The sequence below is a fragment of the Hippocampus guttulatus genome, chromosome 15 (genome assembly GCF_054856545.1).
Source record: "Hippocampus guttulatus isolate MCC_2025c chromosome 15, RoL_Hgut_1.0, whole genome shotgun sequence".
Lineage (NCBI taxonomy): Eukaryota > Metazoa > Chordata > Actinopteri > Syngnathiformes > Syngnathidae > Hippocampus > Hippocampus guttulatus.
The window spans coordinates 8764981-8783071 of NC_141275.1; the positions used below are offsets into that span (position 1 = coordinate 8764981).

The following is an 18091-nucleotide window of genomic DNA, read 5'->3' on the forward strand; positions in this document are numbered from 1 at the left end:
GCCCGCCCACTGGACTAAATAAAGTTGATGTGCGCGCGCGTGCGTGAAAAAGAAAGAGAGAGAGAGAGAGCGCGATTCCATTTTCGATGATATAATGAATCAGACGTATCACTAGTATGTTTTCTAAACCGTCATGGTTGCACAAAACATTCCAAGTCACTTAAAAAAAAGAAAGATCAAGCGACACCATTATGCAATCAATAAATGAATTAAAATGTTTTTGAATAAAACTCGGGTTGCAGAAGGACTCTTACCAATCACCTTTAATTGTTCCTTTTTCCAAAAAAAAAGTTAATTTAGGTTTGGTTGCCATAGCTACCGAGGGAGTTATAACTCAGAGAGGAAATCAAACTGAAACATTGATGGGATAATGGCAATCCTTAAATAAATGATTGAACAACCACTTTTTATTTTCTTTTTTTTTTAAACTGAAAGTAAAAAATCCCAAAACAAATTGTAAATGTTTTCTTCACTTATAGTAAAAATGAATCAATTCAACAAATGATACACATGATGACCATGGGGGACTAATTTGTAATCCAAAAAGTAACTGACTTCCCCCTTTTAATTAGAAGTAAGACATTGAACACAAGTAACTTTATTATTTGTTTTATTATTTGATCCCCATACACTTGCATAGCAATGGCTAAAACACAAAGTCTGGGCTTGATTAAGTTTCTACTTCAATAATATTTCAAATAACAAAGTAGAATAATAATGGTGCTATTGTATCCAGTATCTTCCAGAACATGCTGTCATGCATACCCTTCAGTGTTTATTTATTTTTTTTAAATCAACAACAACAACACACACACACACACACACACAAATAAACCAATGAAATAGAAATACTCTTGGTGCTAGAGTGCACCAACAGAAGCACTCAGTCTTTTTAAGGGGAATGGCAAGTCCATCTGTTCATATAAGAGCTACCGGTACATTGGCACGAACAAGTTAATGGAAAAAAAATTATCGCGCATTGCATTCAAGTTCTGTTATCAGCACAATGGTTACGCACCAATAGTGTCTATGACTGAACATTTAATAGTGATGGCGGGATTAATTTAGCTATGTTTCACTGATAACCATTGGCATATGTGTTGTTTACCTTAGTGGTGTCACTTTTTCCACTACTATGCACTCAGGGACACATGAGGGGAATCAGTATGATGTACTATGAAACAGTGGGCCACTGAGTTGACACACACATCTTGCAGCACTTGTGTATGAACAAGTGGCACATTGTAAAAAATGACTCCGGAATGCTTTGAGGATCATAACAAGGTGTGGACTTTGCCTCTCACTGAAATCCAATCTGGAATCAGAGGAACATTCTCGGGAAAATATGTCTGATCCACAGAACCGCGTGCTCTCAACTGCAATGTCTTCCCTAGCGTCTCAGTTCCAGATACCAACAAACACTTCGAGAGGTCTTCGGGCCGACAGCGTCGTTCTGGCTGCGAACTAAAAGTGTGAAGTGGCGAGTGAGCGCTTAGGTCCGACCTTAGACTCCTGCAGCACAATAACCAGGGAGCCCACTGTACAATTTCCTTTTTATGTCCACTGAAGAGAGAGGGGAATATGTACACACGATCACAACCCTAAACAGTCAATTCACCTTACAGCTATAACAACATGCCATGATGGATGTGACATGAAAGCATTCGGCTGCTGAGGCAATTCATTTATATTCTGACAGTCACTCAGAAAGTCAGTGCTATCATTAGGGCTGAACAGTTTCAGGAAAAGATTACACTGTAATTTCGATGCATAGCACCCACCCCCCTCTGTAAAAATCAACTTCAGGGCAATAAGTACAACTAGCACATTAATGAGCTGGTTGCTCTCCACTTTAATGTGGTTCCAGCAAAACTTCTGTAAAAAGTGTACTGTACACCCGTGTTTGGCAACATGAGATTAGTTTAGCGATTAGCATTGGTTTATCGTGCTCTGTCGGTCGGTGTTGCTGCTCCTCATTTGCCTTTAGTGATAACAAAGCTTATTAGAAATGTATCTTATTTTACGCCATGGAAGCGAGGATTACAGTACTTCCTTACAGGAGAGGATTTGCACTGTAGGAAGATATTTAGCCACACCAGCTAGCAAGTGCAGTTCGTATCTTGTGCCTCGGTGTGACGCATGTTAGTGCCAAGTTTTCCAGTTCACAAGCAGAAGCTCGGAGCTGACTGGTGTGCATGACCTGTCACGAGAAGCATGCCGCTTTTGATTGGTGAGCTTGGTAGGAGACTGCGTTTATGTGTGAGATAGTTGATACAACGATTCTGGGTCAGTCAGGAGCAATGCCAAAAAACAAAACAAAAAAAAAACCTGAAGCTTTGAAGATCATGTGATCACATTGTCTGGAATGACAATTTCAACAAAAAAGATACATTGTTCAGCCCTAGCTATATCTTCCAGCCATCCATTTTCTACAACTTATTCGATATTATATTTGAAAACTCTTATCCTTATTATTGTAAGAGTTAAGGGAACAAGGTATTTTGCTAATTACATATTTATTCGTTAACACGTTCTTTTATTTGATTAAAAAAAAAATAATCGGCTAATTAATCGGTCATCAGATTTTTTTTTAATATCGGCATTGGCCTCAAAAAACCAATACTGTCGTACCCTAGTAAAAAGCCAGTTAAACCCCAAACATGCACGTGCAAGCCACACACTAGATCACGGTGCTGCCAGCGCCATAATATATTTTCTGACATAAAACAAAGGCTAAATTATATCATAATTTCATATCTTTGATTTATGCCCCGACTCGTCATGTTTGTCAAAGGAGCAACAGGCAATGTCGCTTAGCCGTCACTAGAGGGCGCCAGCACAAAGGGCCGGGTGCACTCCCAGGCAGCAACTTTAGAGAGGCCACTCACTAACGTTAGCCTCTTTAGCTACACACCCCAAGCTACTAGCTAGCCCGGCGGCTAACGGGCGAGCCAAAACATCAGGTTGTTTTAATGCCGCCCGTCCCCTTCGAGCCATGGCAGGAACACGGTCTTCACAGGTCGAATGCGGTGAGTGCCACTCACTTGCCCTATCCATTCGGAAACATTTGCCATTTCCCACCGTTTTGCATTTGCGTGTGAGTTAGCGAGCTAAGGAACAGAGCGCGAGCCAAATCTGCCTTAGCATTAGCGCGACCCAACGGTAACAACATATGCTAACACTTCGCTCTCTCCCTTCCAGAACTGTATTACCTCATTGCCAGGTTCCTGCAATCTGGACCTTGTCAAAAATCGGCAAAGGTAACTCGACAAGAAACACATTTACCGATAACGGCAGTGTAGTTTGCCCGAATCAAATTGGCTAGCCAGGCGCTAGCAGCTAACGTTGATTCCGTGTGTGTCCGTTGTTAGATTTTGGTCGAAGAGCTGGAGGAATATGAGGTAGGTTCAACACCAACAATTTGCCTTTCAATTTGTTCTGGATCGCCGATTCTTGCCTGCTATTTGGTCGCTTTGTAAGTCATAGTTAATCTTTTTTTCACCCCCGGAGTTCCACAAAGAAACGAGTAGTCGCGAACGGAGGCCATTGTCCTCACACTGTCTCCTAACAACTTGTTTTAACTTTAGTTGATCCCACAACGATGGACTTGGGACGGAAATAAATATAAACGGAACTTCCAAGATTGGGTGAGTGAATACATTTTATTTACGGTATTTTTAATCGTGTTGAAAGAATATTTTTAATCACCAAACTGTCTTGTTGTGAATATTTTTTTCAACGATGCAAACTTGTTGCAGCGGTGCAGTTTGGAACGTTATTTTAATTTTTACATTTATTTTAGTATCGGGCTGCTGATTAATAGCTTCGGCTTGCTCTTGTGTAGGGGGAAGTGGGAGGTGAACTCTCTTTTCAGAGCCCGGATTGGTTGAATGTAGCTGTCATTAATGACTCTTAGCCAATCAAGTTCAGGCTTTGAAATCTAGAGCCAACCAGAGGAGGAGGGCTGACAATTACTGCCAGCTATCGAAACACTGTTGTTTCTACGTTAAATTGAGCCTGGGAGAGGACTACACGTTCTATAAAAAACCCAACAACAAATACACACCAATAATACATTATGTCACATTTTTGTGATGATGAAATGTATTTGGAAAAAGTAAAGTAAGATTGAAAGTGCAGACAGTACGATGTTATAGTGGTTAGCACGTTTGCCTTTGATTTAAGAGATCCGGTCCTGTTTGTATTACGTCTCTCCCCCCAAGTCACATTGAAAGGCTTCTGTTAACACAATTAATTTTTTTTTTTTTTTTTTTTTTTTTTAACTGCAGAGATGAATGTCAGCACGATCAATTTAAGGCCACACTCATCTGTTTGGATCTGTGTATAACAGCATGTTAATTATACATGTCGAAATGTAAGCGTTTGTGTGTGTGTGTGTGCGCAAGTGTATGAGTGAGCACGCATATATTCAATAAAATTGCTGTTTGCTGTCTGTGTCTAATTTCAGGTGGTTTTGAATGAGCACATTCCTGCAGACTATCTACTGCGCCTTTGTAAGAGGATAGGCCCGCTCATAGAGAAGGAGATCCCGCCTAGTGTTCCTGGCGTCCAAACGCTTCTGGGCTTGGGAAGACAGTCCTTGCTTCGTACCACCAAAAGTAATCATTCAAATTTTTTTATATTACACGGGGATATGAGCTTCTTGCTTTTGCATAACATACTCATTAATATAGCATTTTTCTGTAACCCAAATATGTTTAATTTAGGTTGTAGTCACAAAGTATGCAGTGGCTCAGCTGTTGCTGCACTCCACAGAGGACGCCCACCAGAACCGCCAGTCAACAATGGATATTCTACCAATGTTGGTGTGTATGACCACCCAAACATTGGCGTGAGCTTCTCTCCATGCTTCCATATCATCACAAAACACTTGAGTATTCAGCATTATGTTTTGTTTTGCATTATGTCCCTTTTGGGATTTGAGTTGATTATCTCTTTCAAGAAGGCAAACCTTCTTGTTATTAAATAGCCAGAGTTTCTGACATGACATGGAATTATCTGAACGCGCAAATGTGTCTCAGTCTAGTTGAGCAAATGTCTCACATCCTTAAGTTGGAACATCAGGATTGTTTTTCACAAAAATCAGCAAGCAAATCTGGAAGAATTGGAGTGTGGAGGAGCATGTTGCATAATAAGAATGTGCTTTTGATGTTTTGGGGATCCATAATATGAGTACTTTTGAAACTGGTTGGAAATATTCACAAGTGAAAAAGAATTCCACACCTTAAAAACAACTACAAGAGCTTCTTTCACACTGAAAAATGGCACATGGGAGTCTGAAGAGTACAGTTGTCATCCTTTTGGCCTTGTCTTTTGAGACCCCAACAATTGTCACAATTTATGATCATTCTGACCTTAAAAAAAACACTTAAAACGTGAACATACAGCAAAATAGCACCCTTTTCCTTGTATGCATACTTGCTATTTTCAACAAAACGGTTACTTATTACTAAAATTATTTGCAATGTATTTATTGCTATAGATAGTTGCTAGTCTTCATGAAAATAAATATTCCCTTTTTTACTGTTTTTAAGTGTTGCTACAACTCACTTTCAAATGTCTTTGTTTTAAGTGTCCATCATTGGCGCTCGGCAGACTACTGGCACAGTTCGTTTTGGCCAGGCACTGCCGTCTTCTTCTTACCAACACATGAGGATACACAAACGTATCCTGGGCCACCTATCAGCAGTCTACTGTGTAGCCTTTGACCGCACCGGTCGACGAATATTTACAGTGAGTCATGATTTATGGGCCATTGAGGTCAGTTGTTTCTGGAAATTAGCTGTCTAATCTGATTTCTTATCTTTTGTGTTTTAGGGTTCAGATGACTGCCTTGTGAAAATCTGGGCTACGGATGATGGCCGGCTACTTGCAACACTCCGTGGCCATGCGGCTGAGATCTGTGATATGGCCATCAACTACGAGAACTCTCTCCTCGCCTCGGCAAGCTGTGACAAAATTATCAGAGTTTGGTGCCTGCGGACCTGTGCACCCATCACCATTCTGCAAGCGCACGCTGCCTCAATCACATCCATTCAGGTGAGTATAATGTACATGCTTGTTAAAACTCAAGAAAAAAAATTGTATCCTAACCAACTAAATAAAAACGTCTTCCCTTTTCTTTTAGTTCTGCCCTTCAGCCAAGGGTGTGACGCGCTACCTGGCCTCTACAGGTGCAGATGGCATGGTGTGTTTCTGGAAATGGCACTCTGTCAGCATGAAATTCAAGTAAGCATTACAGACAGCTGTATTGTGGATCGCATGTAGAATCGCAGTATTCTACATTTTAAGTTGTTCTTTTTGGAAATGCGTGTGCACTCACAATCCGCAGTGATCAGCCAGTCAAATTTGTTGAGCGGTCACGTCCTGGGGTGCAGGTCTCAAGTTCCTCCTTCAGTGGTGGTCAGTGTACTCGCCTAAGAAAATTTGACCATCCACACTTCTTCAACGCTGATGTTAGAATTGTGGGAAATGGGTGTGACTTTTTCATATTGAGACTTTTGTGAACAGGTGGAATGTTCATGGCTACGGGTGGAAGCGACCACATGGTCAGGGTTTACTACCTCGGTACTGAAACCCCTATGAAGCTCTCAGAGTTGGACGCTCATACGGTAAGAAACGCCAACGCTACATGATTGTATTGCTAGATCATTGGATGTGTTAACATGTCACCATTCTGGTTTTGTAGGATAAAGTTGTGGTCGTCCAGTTTTGCAATAATAGTGACAGGTAAGATTCTTGTCTGTTATTCACATCCACCGCAAGAAAGTTTTGGACACACTTTAGTGTTGAAGGAGAAACTCTTGAAACCTTTGATTTTGTGCTGAATTAATTTATTCATAAAGCTCCAGTGTTTGTTGTTGAGTTTTTAATATGTATATGTGTGCAGCCTCAAGTTTGTGAGTGGCAGTCGTGATGGCACTGCTAGGATTTGGCATTACCAGCAACAAGAGTGGAAGAGCATCACTTTAGACATGGCCGCCAGACTTCCAGGGTAAAAAGATGTCTGCACCCGTGGTGGCATGATGCAACAATTCCACTCAGTGTTCCATGATGCAAGCAAACGTTTTCCTGCAGAAGTTCAGTTGTCAATGGCGATGATAAAACCAAGCTGGTGGTGACTATGGTGGTTTGGGACCGCACCGATCACACCGTCATCACAGCCGTATCAAACTACCATCTTAAAGTGTGGAATACAACGACTGGAGAGCTGCTGCATGTTTTATCTGTAAGTAGTTTTAAGTAGGCCTCTCCACTCTGCCGCCCCATGAGACACAAGTGATGTGAGAAAATAAGAATCATGTGATCAAGATCTTACTCTCTGCTTCAGGGTCATGACGATGAGGTGTTTGTGCTGGAGGCACACCCATTTGACTCACGCATCATGTTGTCAGCTGGCCATGATGGCAATGTTTACATCTGGGACCTGAGCAAGGGAGTGAAGATTCGCAATTTTTTCAACATGGTAATACAGTAACAATGGTTTGATTATTTATGGGCGATCTCTTTATTGATTATGTTTTCCAGCTCATATTTACCCATATTTATCATTTTTCCCAGATTGAAGGTCAAGGCCATGGGGCTATTTATGACTGCAAGTTCTCAGCTGATGGTCAGCATTTTGCCTGCACTGACTCACATGGCCATTTGCTCATCTTTGGCTTTGGTTGCAGCACACCATATGAGAAGGTATCTGAATGCATTGTTGCGGCCTTATATATGCAATAAGTTGCGCCATTCATCCCATCAGATAGTTAACCAGTTGTTGCACACAAGGTTCTTAAGTCACCAGAGTTGAATTAGGTTTTAGGTTTCATCAAAGATTCCGCTGCTGTTCGGTAAACAACGCAAACACTGTTTCCATCCCCTCCAGATTCCTGACCAGATGTTTTTTCACACGGACTACCGGCCTCTTATCCGAGACTCAAACAACTATGTCCTGGATGAGCAGACACAGCAGGCCCCACACCTCATGCCTCCACCTTTCCTAGTGGATGTTGACGGAAATCCGCACCCTACTCACTATCAGCGCTTGGTACCGGGAAGAGAGAATTGCAAGGACGATCAGCTAATACCTCAACTTGGATACATGGCTAACAGTAATCCATGCCCTCTTTTAACAATTCATTAGCCATCCACCATTTAACCTCTGAAAATAAAACTGATAGGATTTGGATTTTGTTCTTCCAAGATGAAGGCGAGTTGGTTGAGCAGGTTCTTGGCCAGCAAACTGCAGAAAATGGAGAAAGTATTCTGGACAATCTCATCAGACAGTTGCAGAACCAGCAGGATGAGCATCAGAATGCAGAACTCCAGGCTGATGAAGCAGAGGGTATGTCTTGTTGCTCTCGTTACCAGTATGTGGTTTCTGTTCTAAAATTTAACACCACATGAAATTTGTAAAATACTATCTCAATTTCATTTGGCAGGTGATGCAGTGGAGGTGGTAGCTTCTTCTCCAGATGTGGGTCCTCGTAGGAGTGGGCAGGTGGACGGCATGTGGCAAATGCAACATAATGCTCTGCGCAGTCAAGTGGCCACAGAGAGAGACTTGTTGGCCTGGAGCCGCAGAGTGATGGTCAATGAATTGTCGCAAGGAGTATTCAAGTAAGACAGCAGAAAGGAATTTCATCCGATTTTTTTTATTTTTATTCAAAAGCGTGAGAACTGGAACTATGATGAATGAATGTTTTTTTTCTTTTCTTCAGCGTTATGGAGGAAAGCAGACAAGCCAAAAGTGATAGAGAATGTTTTCTGTACAACGCAGAGAGGAGAAAGAAACCTGTTATTTGTGCACCCAAGGTTTGTGTACCTACTTCTCCACTATTGTATTTTTACTATAAACACAAAATATCGGTCTCTGTAATATATATATTTTTTGTATCATCCTTTCTTTCTATCATTTGTAGGCTGAGCCGTTGGCCACACGCCTGCGCTCCTTGCGGCCCACAAAGAAAAAGCAGCAGCGGCATACCTATGACACCCGCTCGGCTCAAGTCCGCCGTCCACGGAACCGGAGCAGTCACGAACGTACTTCGAACAGCCATGCAGACTCTGAGAGTGAAAGAGAAGTTAGTCCTCTTTCTTGCACCCCCCCCCCCCCCCCCAAAAAAGGATGTCAATTTATAATATTTATAAAGTAATATACCTCAAAACAATGCCAAGAGTAAATTTCATTGTGCATTGGTTTCACCTAACAAAGGGAAAGGAAATCTGCGAAATCAAAATAACTTGTTCCAATCTTTCGCCATGATTAGATGAAAATTATTTTCTGGAGGACCATTCCTAACTCCCAAAGTCAATCTTTAGTCTGTCATTTGCTGATGCTTAACCGTGTTTTTTATGTTTGTGTTTTTTTTTACCAGGGAGCTGAGCAGGGGGAGGCCAGCAGTGTGTCCTCTGACAGTGAAGCTCAGTGGCAGAGTGAGAGCAGCTCCAGGTGAGCACCTTTTGATGGTAGCAGCTTCATTTCACGACCACAGACTTAACACCCATCCTTCACTTGCAGTGATTCCTCCAGTGAGTACTCTGATTGGACCGCCGATGCTGGGATAAACCTCCAACCCCCAAAGCGATCCACCAGGAGGCCTGTCCAGCCCTCTGGTTACAGCAGCTCTGAGGAGGAGGGCGAGGAGGAGGAAGAAGGTCATGAGAATGCAAAGGAGGAAAAGACAAAGGAAAGTAAAGAGAAGAAGAAAAAGCCCAAAGAGACCAAACAAGTGAGTTGTGCCTGCCTGCAGCATTTGTTGCCACATTGCAAACTTATTTGTGAAGAACTTTGCTTGATCTCTGTCCAGTATCAATGTTCTTTTCCTAGCATGTATCTCTCTTCACTCTGTTTGTTCTCAGAAACCCACAACCTCACTGGGAGGACTTGATGCATTGGCGTGGCTGCCACCCTCATGGATAATGGAGACCATTCCACATCGCTCCCCTTTCGTCCCACAAATGGGAGATGAGGTAGACGCTTGCTCTTTTCACTAATTGACATTGTACACCAATGGCTCAAGCTCAAAACTCATGCATAATGAAATATTTGATTGACACTGTTTTACTCAGACCACGGCCCTCGTGAGGATAAGCAGATTAGAAAATGGATGGATGGATGTTTTACTAAGTCTAAAAAAAAAAGTTAAACATTGACAGTCATATACCAGCAATGCAATGTATATCTGGTGTTTATATGTAATGTTTTTGTACGATTGTTTGTTAACCCACCCCCTGGACAAATTTCTCCTTAGGGAGACAAAAAGAAACCTATAATGGAGCTTCTCGTACAAAACCATGCTAAACACACATGAGATCTGCATTCTGCAGTTTGTATATGTTTTCATTTGGTTGACTATATCACTAATGGATCAGGCTTTTGTCTGTCTTCAGCTCATCTACTTCAAACAGGGCCACCAGGCTTATGTCCGGGCGGTCCGTAGGTCCAAAGCCTACAGCATCAACCCTCAGAAACAACCATGGAACAAAATCCAACTCAGGGTAAGGCTCCCCATTGAACTAATATTGTCTTATGAAATAGGGCCTACATTTTTTTTCACTGACAAAAACATTGGAATAATTGTCACATCACTTTGAATTGAAATAGCTCGGCAGGTGGGTTCCAGTCATGCATCTGTAGGACCAATCTTGAATATGTATTTATTGTGTTCAACGTGTCCGCAACAATTAATTGACTTGGTCTCGGTTGTGCTCTAGAGAGACACTGGTTTTTATAATCAGTACTCGCAATTTATTGATCTTGTGTCCTGGTCTTTCTGCTTGTGACCCAATACAGGACCAGGAGTCTGTGAAGGTCGTCGGAATTAAATACGAAGTGGGACCGCCCACTCTCTGCTGCCTAAAACTGTCTTTTTTAGACCCGATCTCAGGAAAGATGACCAATGACTCATTCTCCCTGAAGTGTGTCTTCGTGTAAAGTCAATTATGAATTTGATTTCCTCGAATCTCTCATTTAATCTCACACTTCGTTTTCCTTCAAAGGTACCATGACATGCCCGATGTCATAGATTTCCTTGTACTGCAGCAGTTCTACAATGAGGCTAAAGACCACAACTGGCAGCCAGGTTAAGGCAGTGTGCAGCTCTCCCTCTTTAGGCCAGTTAATAGACGTGGAGTTGTTGCTGACTTTTTTTCTCATTGCTTACTTCAGGTATGAGATTCCGCAGCATCATCGATGACGCTTGGTGGTTTGGCCTGGTGGAGGACCAGGAGCCATTGCAGTTGGATTATCCAGACAGCCTGTTTCAATGTTTTGCAGTCAAGTAAGTGCCTTTACATGTTGTTTTTTTTCCCATCAAAATGTAGTTAATATAGCCCAATTATATTTTCTTTACATTTCAGTCAGATAAATTGTGTTGTCACTATGGCCTGGATCAATTCCTTTGTCTCATCAGGTGGGACAATGGTGAGCAGGAGAAATTGAGTCCTTGGGACATGGAACCTATTCCAGAGGAAGGTTAGTAGTCTTCAAGCAATTGGATTTGTCTAATTTGGCCTGTTTTCCAACCTTATTGAGCCGAGGCACATATTTTGTGTCCGATGAATTTCTCAGCACATCACAAAACAAAAATGTCACTAAGAAATAATGATCTCAGCTCAACAAATTTATGTCAGTGTGAAATATGGCCGGAAAATGTTTTGTCTGGAAAAGGGTGTTGAAGTTTGTTTGGAACAATAGCACTGTTTCAGCCCTTTCACATTGCATTTGGCACAGGCGCAGCCCGCCACCGACAAACCCAAGGGAGCCCAAATCCGGTCCTTAAGGGCCACTATCCTGCATGTTTTAGATGTTTCCCTCCTCTAACACACCTGAATCAAATGATAAGTTCACCAGCAAGCTCTTCAGAAGCCCCATAACGATCCTGAGCCTTTTTTCCTGCTCTTAGCTTTATTACCCGACCAGGTGGGTGCCGGCGTGGAGGTGGCAGAGGAGGAGCTCGAAGCTCTGCTCTACAAGCCTCAGGAAGGAGAGTGGGGGGCACACACACGGGATGAGGAGTGCGAGAGAATCATCCATGGCATCGATCAGCTGCTTACACTCGGTAACTAGCAGACGGTGGTGCATTAATTGTCATGCATGTCAACTATGTTCATATTTGATCTGTCTTTCCACAGATGTTGCCAAGCCGTTTGCTTCGCCTGTAAATCTTGAAGCGTATCCTCTGTATTGCACGGTGGTGGCCTACCCCACGGACATCAGCACAATCCACAAACGCCTGGAGAGCCACTTCTACAGGTCGGGCGTAGCACACACAACCACACTGATTCAAACGTGGTTGTAATGTTGCATTTTTCTATTCCAGGCGGATCTCCGCTCTGATGTGGGAAGTGCGTTACATTGAACACAATGCCCGCACGTTCAACGAACCCCAGAGCCCAATTGTTTCTGCGGCCAAAGTGGTGACAGACGTTCTCCTCCACTACATCGGGTAACACATTAACATTAGTTTGCCCCTGCTTGTTTCTCTTTTTTTAAATCTTTTTTTCAGAACATTTAAGTGAATTTGGAACGTTCCCTATACCGCAGCACACTTGATAGTTTACCGTGGCACATTACTTTGACAATGGGCTAACTATGCACCTCTTCCTTGGATCCAGAGACCAAAGCTGCACAGACATCTTGAATCTTTATTATAGACTGAAATCTGAGCTCAGCAGTGGAGAAGACGAGGTAAGATGGAGTATTTTACTTATTTTAATGTCTGTTTTTTTGCTGTTGTTGTTTTTGTTTTAAATTTGGGTTTTATGTGCTCCCCTGTAGGCAAGAGAGGTGGATGTGGACTCTGACACTCCGGGGACATCTTCAGGACATCGGGTGAGGGACACCTGGTCACGGCAATTCATCTTAATCCTTACAGAGCCAGGAGGTTTCAAAACGCCATCTATATTCCTAGAATTTGCCACAGTGCGCTCTTTTCTGTCTTCCAGGAAAGTAACTCAAAGAAGCGCGGGGTAGTTTTGGATGTGAGAGCGTGGCGAGGCCAATGTCGAGAACTGCTGCGTAAAATGATCTCCTCCCATGATTCTCAGCCATTCAGACAGCCGGTTGATCTCTTTGAGTATCCGGTAAAACAATCAGCAAGAAGATCTGGTGTATACAGACAAGCACTACCTCACATAATGCTCAGAAAGATAACGTCTTATAATATAACACAGTTGGAAAATTGAAGTGCCCTCCTTTGTTCAGGACTACCGAGACATTATTGACACTCCCATGGATCTGGGCACTGTGTCAGAGACGCTGATTGCTGGCAATTACGAGAGCCCAATGGAGTTTGCCAAAGATGTCCGCCTCATTTTCAGCAACTCCAAAGCGTATACACCGAACAAGAAATCCCAGGTATAGCCCTAAAGTTGCTTCCACCATACATGCTACGTGAAGTCTGAAGTTCTGAAGATTCTTGGTTTTCTGTTTTAAGATCTACACAATGACACTCAGCTTGTCGGCCTTTTTTGAAAAAAGCATCATCTCCATCATCTCTGACCACAAGTCGGCCATTCAGAACGAACGGCGGGCTCGTCAAAGAGAAAGTTACAGGAATCGGTTGCACAATGGAGGCAGCTCGCCAACTGTGAGGTACAATGAGTCTCGCCACCACCACGCACATACTCTCAGTTCAGTATTGGCAGATTTGTGCTGTGCATTGTACTAAATGTTAACTGCTCTGAGCCGCTGTGGGGGGAAAAAAACAATGTTGTTTTTTTACTTGCATATTGCAGTTTGGGTCATCTAAAACATTGCAACCTTTCTGATAAACATAAAGATTTTCCAGAATGTACCTGTCACAGTTGGGCTCCGATTGAGTTCTCTAAATCCCTTGTTTTTTGTTTGCACATGTTCAGTGCTAAAAAGAAGCACAGGACAGATACGGTGTCACAGTCCAAAAAATCCAAGACCTCAGTGAAGAATCACTCTCAGAGACCACATAAAGGTATGAAATTATTCATTCATCTTCCGAACCGCTTCATCTTCACTAGGGTCGCGGGGGTGCTGGAGCCTATCCCAGCTGTCATCGGGCAGTAGGCGGGGGACACCCCGAATTGGTAGCCAGCCAATCGCAGGGCACACAGAGACGAACAACCTTGCACGCCCCTACTCACACCGAGGGACAATTTAGAGTAATCAATCAGCCTGCCATGCATGTTTTTGGAATGTGGGAGGAAACCGGAGTACCCGGAGAAAACCCACGCAAGGCCCGGGGAGAACATGCAAACGCCACACAGGGAGGGCCGGAGCTGGAATTGAACCCGGTACCTCTGCACTGTGAAGTCGACGCGCTAACCACTGGATCACCGGGCCGCCCCGGTATGAAATTAGTTTGATTCTATTTATAAACATGGCAGCATGGTGGGTGAGTGCCGATTATGCCCGCCTCAGGTTCTGGGTTTGAATATCAGCTCCTGCCTTAAGTGTGGAATGCATGTGCTTGCGTGTTTCCTCTCGGTCCCCAGGCTTCTTCCTATGTTCCTAAAACATGCATATTAGGTTCAAAAAAAGACCCTGGATTACAGTACATGTGAGCATGAATCGTGATTGGGTCATAGGGTGTACTTCGTCTTTCCCCGAAAGGTAGTTCACCTGCAACCGTAATGAGGACAGGTATTATTGAAAATGGTTGAATAGGTTTACAAACACAATTGGATGACTTGAGGTCAAATGCAATGCATTTCATTGTGCTCATTCACATTGTGTTTCTTTAGCTCAGCAAAGCAGAAGTGTAGCACAGGCGGAGGAGGCCTACGACCTCCAGCCTTCTTCTCCAAGTTCAGGGACAAGCAGTGACAACAGAAACCGTCAGCGGCACCGAGCGAAGCGCACCGCAGCAACTCCGACCAAGAAATCAGGTATCAGACACTTCATTCTTTTGTCCGGGAAACTTAATGAGTGGGTGTTGGACCCAGTATCACTCTGAGGCAGAAGAACCAACTCATTTCGTCCCTGGCAGTTTTCTTTTGGCATTCCGTGTCATTTATACAGTAAACTTGAACTGAGCATGTCAGGTCAAGTCAAGTACAACTTTATAGTCAAATTTCATCTGTGCAGTACGTGCAACATACTGCACAGATGAAATTTCATGCCTCTCAAACAGACAATAAGAAAACAAGAGGAGCCGCTGCGGGTGCCCGCGCCGCCATAAAAATAAAAAAACAGTTAAAGTGAAATGACAAAATAGTTTGAAGCAGTTAGATTAACGAACAACTTGAAGTGTCTGCATAACAGTGTAAGCAAGAGAGTGGGAGTAGGCACTCTGAGTAATAATTGCGGAGGGAAGATTTAAAAGTGTGTTTTAATTAGTCTAAATATATTTAAAGTTTTTTTTTTTTTTTTTTTAATGGTGCCCATATTTTTCGGGCAGGTTTGCATTATATCACTCGTGTTTAACGGGGGTTCGTCATATGGCGGCTGAACACTAGTTGTCTACTGTCGAAGTAGCGTTGTCGTCAACTGTTGACAACGTAGCACTGTGTGTATCAGGACTCCAGCTGCAGCAGAAGAGCGTCCCCGAGCAGCGGCGCGGTGCGGCTGCACCTCAGTCGGACGATGACGAGTCCGGGTCTAACAGCTCCTCGTCAGAGTCGTCCTCCGCGTCGTCGTCGCCGTCGTCATCTTCCTCCTCCTCCTCCTCGTCATCCAACAGTGACAGCAGCTCGGACTCCGAGGCGGAGAAATACGTGGAGGGTGGAGATCACGATTACAGCAAAGCACCCAGCCTGTCGCTGCGGATCTCTTTGAAGGACAAGACAGTCACCTCAGGGAAGCGGAAACACAAAGGCGGGGAGGACACGATGAAGGGTGCTAAGAAAGCACGGGTGCAGCAACCCATAAAGGTTAAGGAGGATGAGGAGGAGGAGGAGGAAGAGGAGGAGGAGGAGGAGGAGGAACAGCAAATACAACCAGGAAATATAAGACCTGAGTTACAGGAGGAGGACGAAGAAGAAGAAGAGGAGGAGGAGTTGGAAGAAGAGGAGGAACCAGATGAAGAGGAGGGAGAGGAGGATAGCATGTCAACAGCGGCGTCAGTCGTAGCTGCCGCCAAAGGCTCAGGAAGCAGCAGCATGTGCAACAAGCCTCATCAGGTGAACACTCGCCAGCAAGGCCGCAGGACAGTCACGTACCAGGACGAGTCTGAGGACGACGCTCACAGCTCCAAGGACGACGACCCGGTCAACCTGGGCAGGTCCCGTTCGGGACGGGTTCGGCGCATGACTGAGAAAGCTCGTGTCAGCCACCTCATGGGCTGGGGCCACTGAACCTCAAGAAAACTAGCAACTACACTGCAGGGATTTTTTTTTTTTGTACAGGTGTGTAAATAATAAATATATATGTATAGATTACGGTGGGCGCGAGGTGTTTTCTGAAACGCAATGGTGCTAACAAATGTTTTGCCAAGGGGATTTTGTCACTCTGGCCAAAAGCTGCTGGTCATCTTGGCCTTTCTCCCTCCCCGGGACTCATCACCTCGGCCTTACTGCTCCTCTTCCTCTTCATCATGCGCTTCACATTCGACACTAGTCAACTCTGTGCTGCTTGTCTCGTCACTGGCCACCAAAGAAAGGAAGCAAGGAAGCAGGGATGTGAAAACATGGTGCTTGTTTCTTCCCATTCTCTCCCACTATCTGGAGGACCTTTTAACTAGCGGGGGGGGTTTTTTGTTGTTTTTTTACAATCGACCTTTCATGAAATCAGAGGGGATGATTCAGTAATCCAGCTGCCTCACAATTAATTTCCAGAAACTGTAAATACAATGTCTTCCCTTGCTTCCCTTTAATGACATTGATTGTTGTTGTTTTTTGTTTTCGAGTTTATTTTTTAGTTCCAATTTGTTTTTGTCCGCATCCTATTCGTATTTGTACTTTTCCTAGATGGAGGCCATCATGAAGGCTCCCCATCAAAGGGACTGTGTATCCCACCGGTCTTTCACAGTGGTAGATTTGTATTCTATTTTACTTGGATTATTGCTGTGTCCTATATTGACCGTAAGGAGGAACGTGACATATTTTGCACATTTTATCTTCTCCATGTGGCAGCTTAGCAGTGATGAAAATAGAGAAAGATATGGTAGGTTGAAATTTGTAATACGAATGCTTCAGCACCCCATTTTTCATCTCTTGGGATGTAGCTAATAATTAGTTGTCATCGAACTGGATTCACAGTGCGTCCACTGTTTTACATTGTGCCATCATGAGTTGGGAAGTCAAATCAGCCAACTCGGAACAAGTTGGGGTCGCCCCCCCCCCCTTTTTTTAGAGACAACACAGATATGAAGTGCTGTAAGCAGAAGCATGAACTGGTGTCAACAAAAAAAAATGTTTCTTTTAATTTATCAAGTAGAATTTTTTTTTGTCTCGAGCATCGAAGTTGTTGATGTACATGAAACATTCCACCATGGGTGGAAGAACTAAACTTTTTTTTTTTATACAGTGTGTTTGAATAATTTTTTTAAATAAAAGATTTTTAAAAATACAACGGCTTTTGTATTTTATCGTTGCCGTTAAGTTAGTTCTCTGTGTGCAACCCCTGTTTTAATATAGCATTATGGGTGCTTTTATGAAAGTGGACGAGATGGACATTTATTGGACTGTATCAATTGGGAAAATGAATTATTTCTTTAATATTACTTGAGGTTGATAGATGTTTGTGTTTTCCAAAAAAAAAAATTTTAGGAGTAATCTAGCATAGCTGAACATGTTTCTTTTTTTAGGCCACAAACTAGGTAGCAAAATATTGCAGTCTGTAAATACTGTAATATGTCAGGGCAGTCGGTTTTCATATTATTTGATTCTTATTTTCCAGCATCCCTTCAGCAACTATAGGCAGTGTCCATAATTAAGCGAGCGTCAAAGGCAAGGCCTTCAAATGTTTCAGCTGAACAAGGACAGTTACATCTGTCTGACTGTTCCGCTTCGGCAGACCGCATTAATGCGTTGAAAGGCGGGCTGAGTCAGAGCAGGAGCAAACAAGGCTGAGCTGTGACGCACGGCGCCGTGCCACACCTGCAAACTGCAGACTCGATCAATGCATTGAAGGAAATTGTGACTTCAAAAAAAAGGTCAAGTGAAA

At 43.3% G+C, this 18091-nt stretch overlaps 1 protein-coding gene across 1 annotated transcript; it reads left to right on the forward strand.

The window, feature by feature from the left end:
* The first annotated feature begins 2857 nt into the window (after positions 1-2857).
* On the forward strand, positions 2858-17497 carry brwd3 (bromodomain and WD repeat domain containing 3). Its single transcript, XM_086131532.1, has 40 exons — positions 2858-3029; positions 3202-3260; positions 3372-3401; positions 3588-3647; positions 4469-4619; positions 4728-4826; positions 5594-5754; positions 5839-6060; positions 6149-6249; positions 6353-6423; positions 6532-6632; positions 6710-6750; positions 6911-7015; positions 7099-7249; positions 7352-7486; positions 7582-7710; positions 7895-8120; positions 8213-8353; positions 8451-8628; positions 8730-8823; positions 8931-9092; positions 9387-9460; positions 9530-9740; positions 9871-9981; positions 10402-10509; positions 10805-10929; positions 11011-11093; positions 11180-11291; positions 11424-11485; positions 11916-12071; positions 12145-12265; positions 12333-12458; positions 12628-12700; positions 12791-12844; positions 12958-13095; positions 13217-13369; positions 13449-13606; positions 13873-13961; positions 14731-14874; positions 15506-17497. Exons 1-40 carry the CDS (start codon positions 2996-2998, stop codon positions 16279-16281), a joined length of 5325 nt encoding a protein of 1774 aa, XP_085987658.1. The 5' UTR covers positions 2858-2995; the 3' UTR covers positions 16282-17497.
* The last annotated feature ends 594 nt before the right edge of the window (positions 17498-18091 follow it).

Coding starts and splice junctions, on each gene's coding strand:
- brwd3 (XM_086131532.1), top strand. CDS start 2,996: ATGGCAGGAACACGGTCTTCACAGGTCGAATGCG. Junction 7,711..7,894: donor GCAGCACACCATATGAGAAG/GTATCTGAATGC, acceptor CATCCCCTCCAG/ATTCCTGACCAGATGTTTTT. Junction 8,354..8,450: donor CCAGGCTGATGAAGCAGAGG/GTATGTCTTGTT, acceptor TTCATTTGGCAG/GTGATGCAGTGGAGGTGGTA.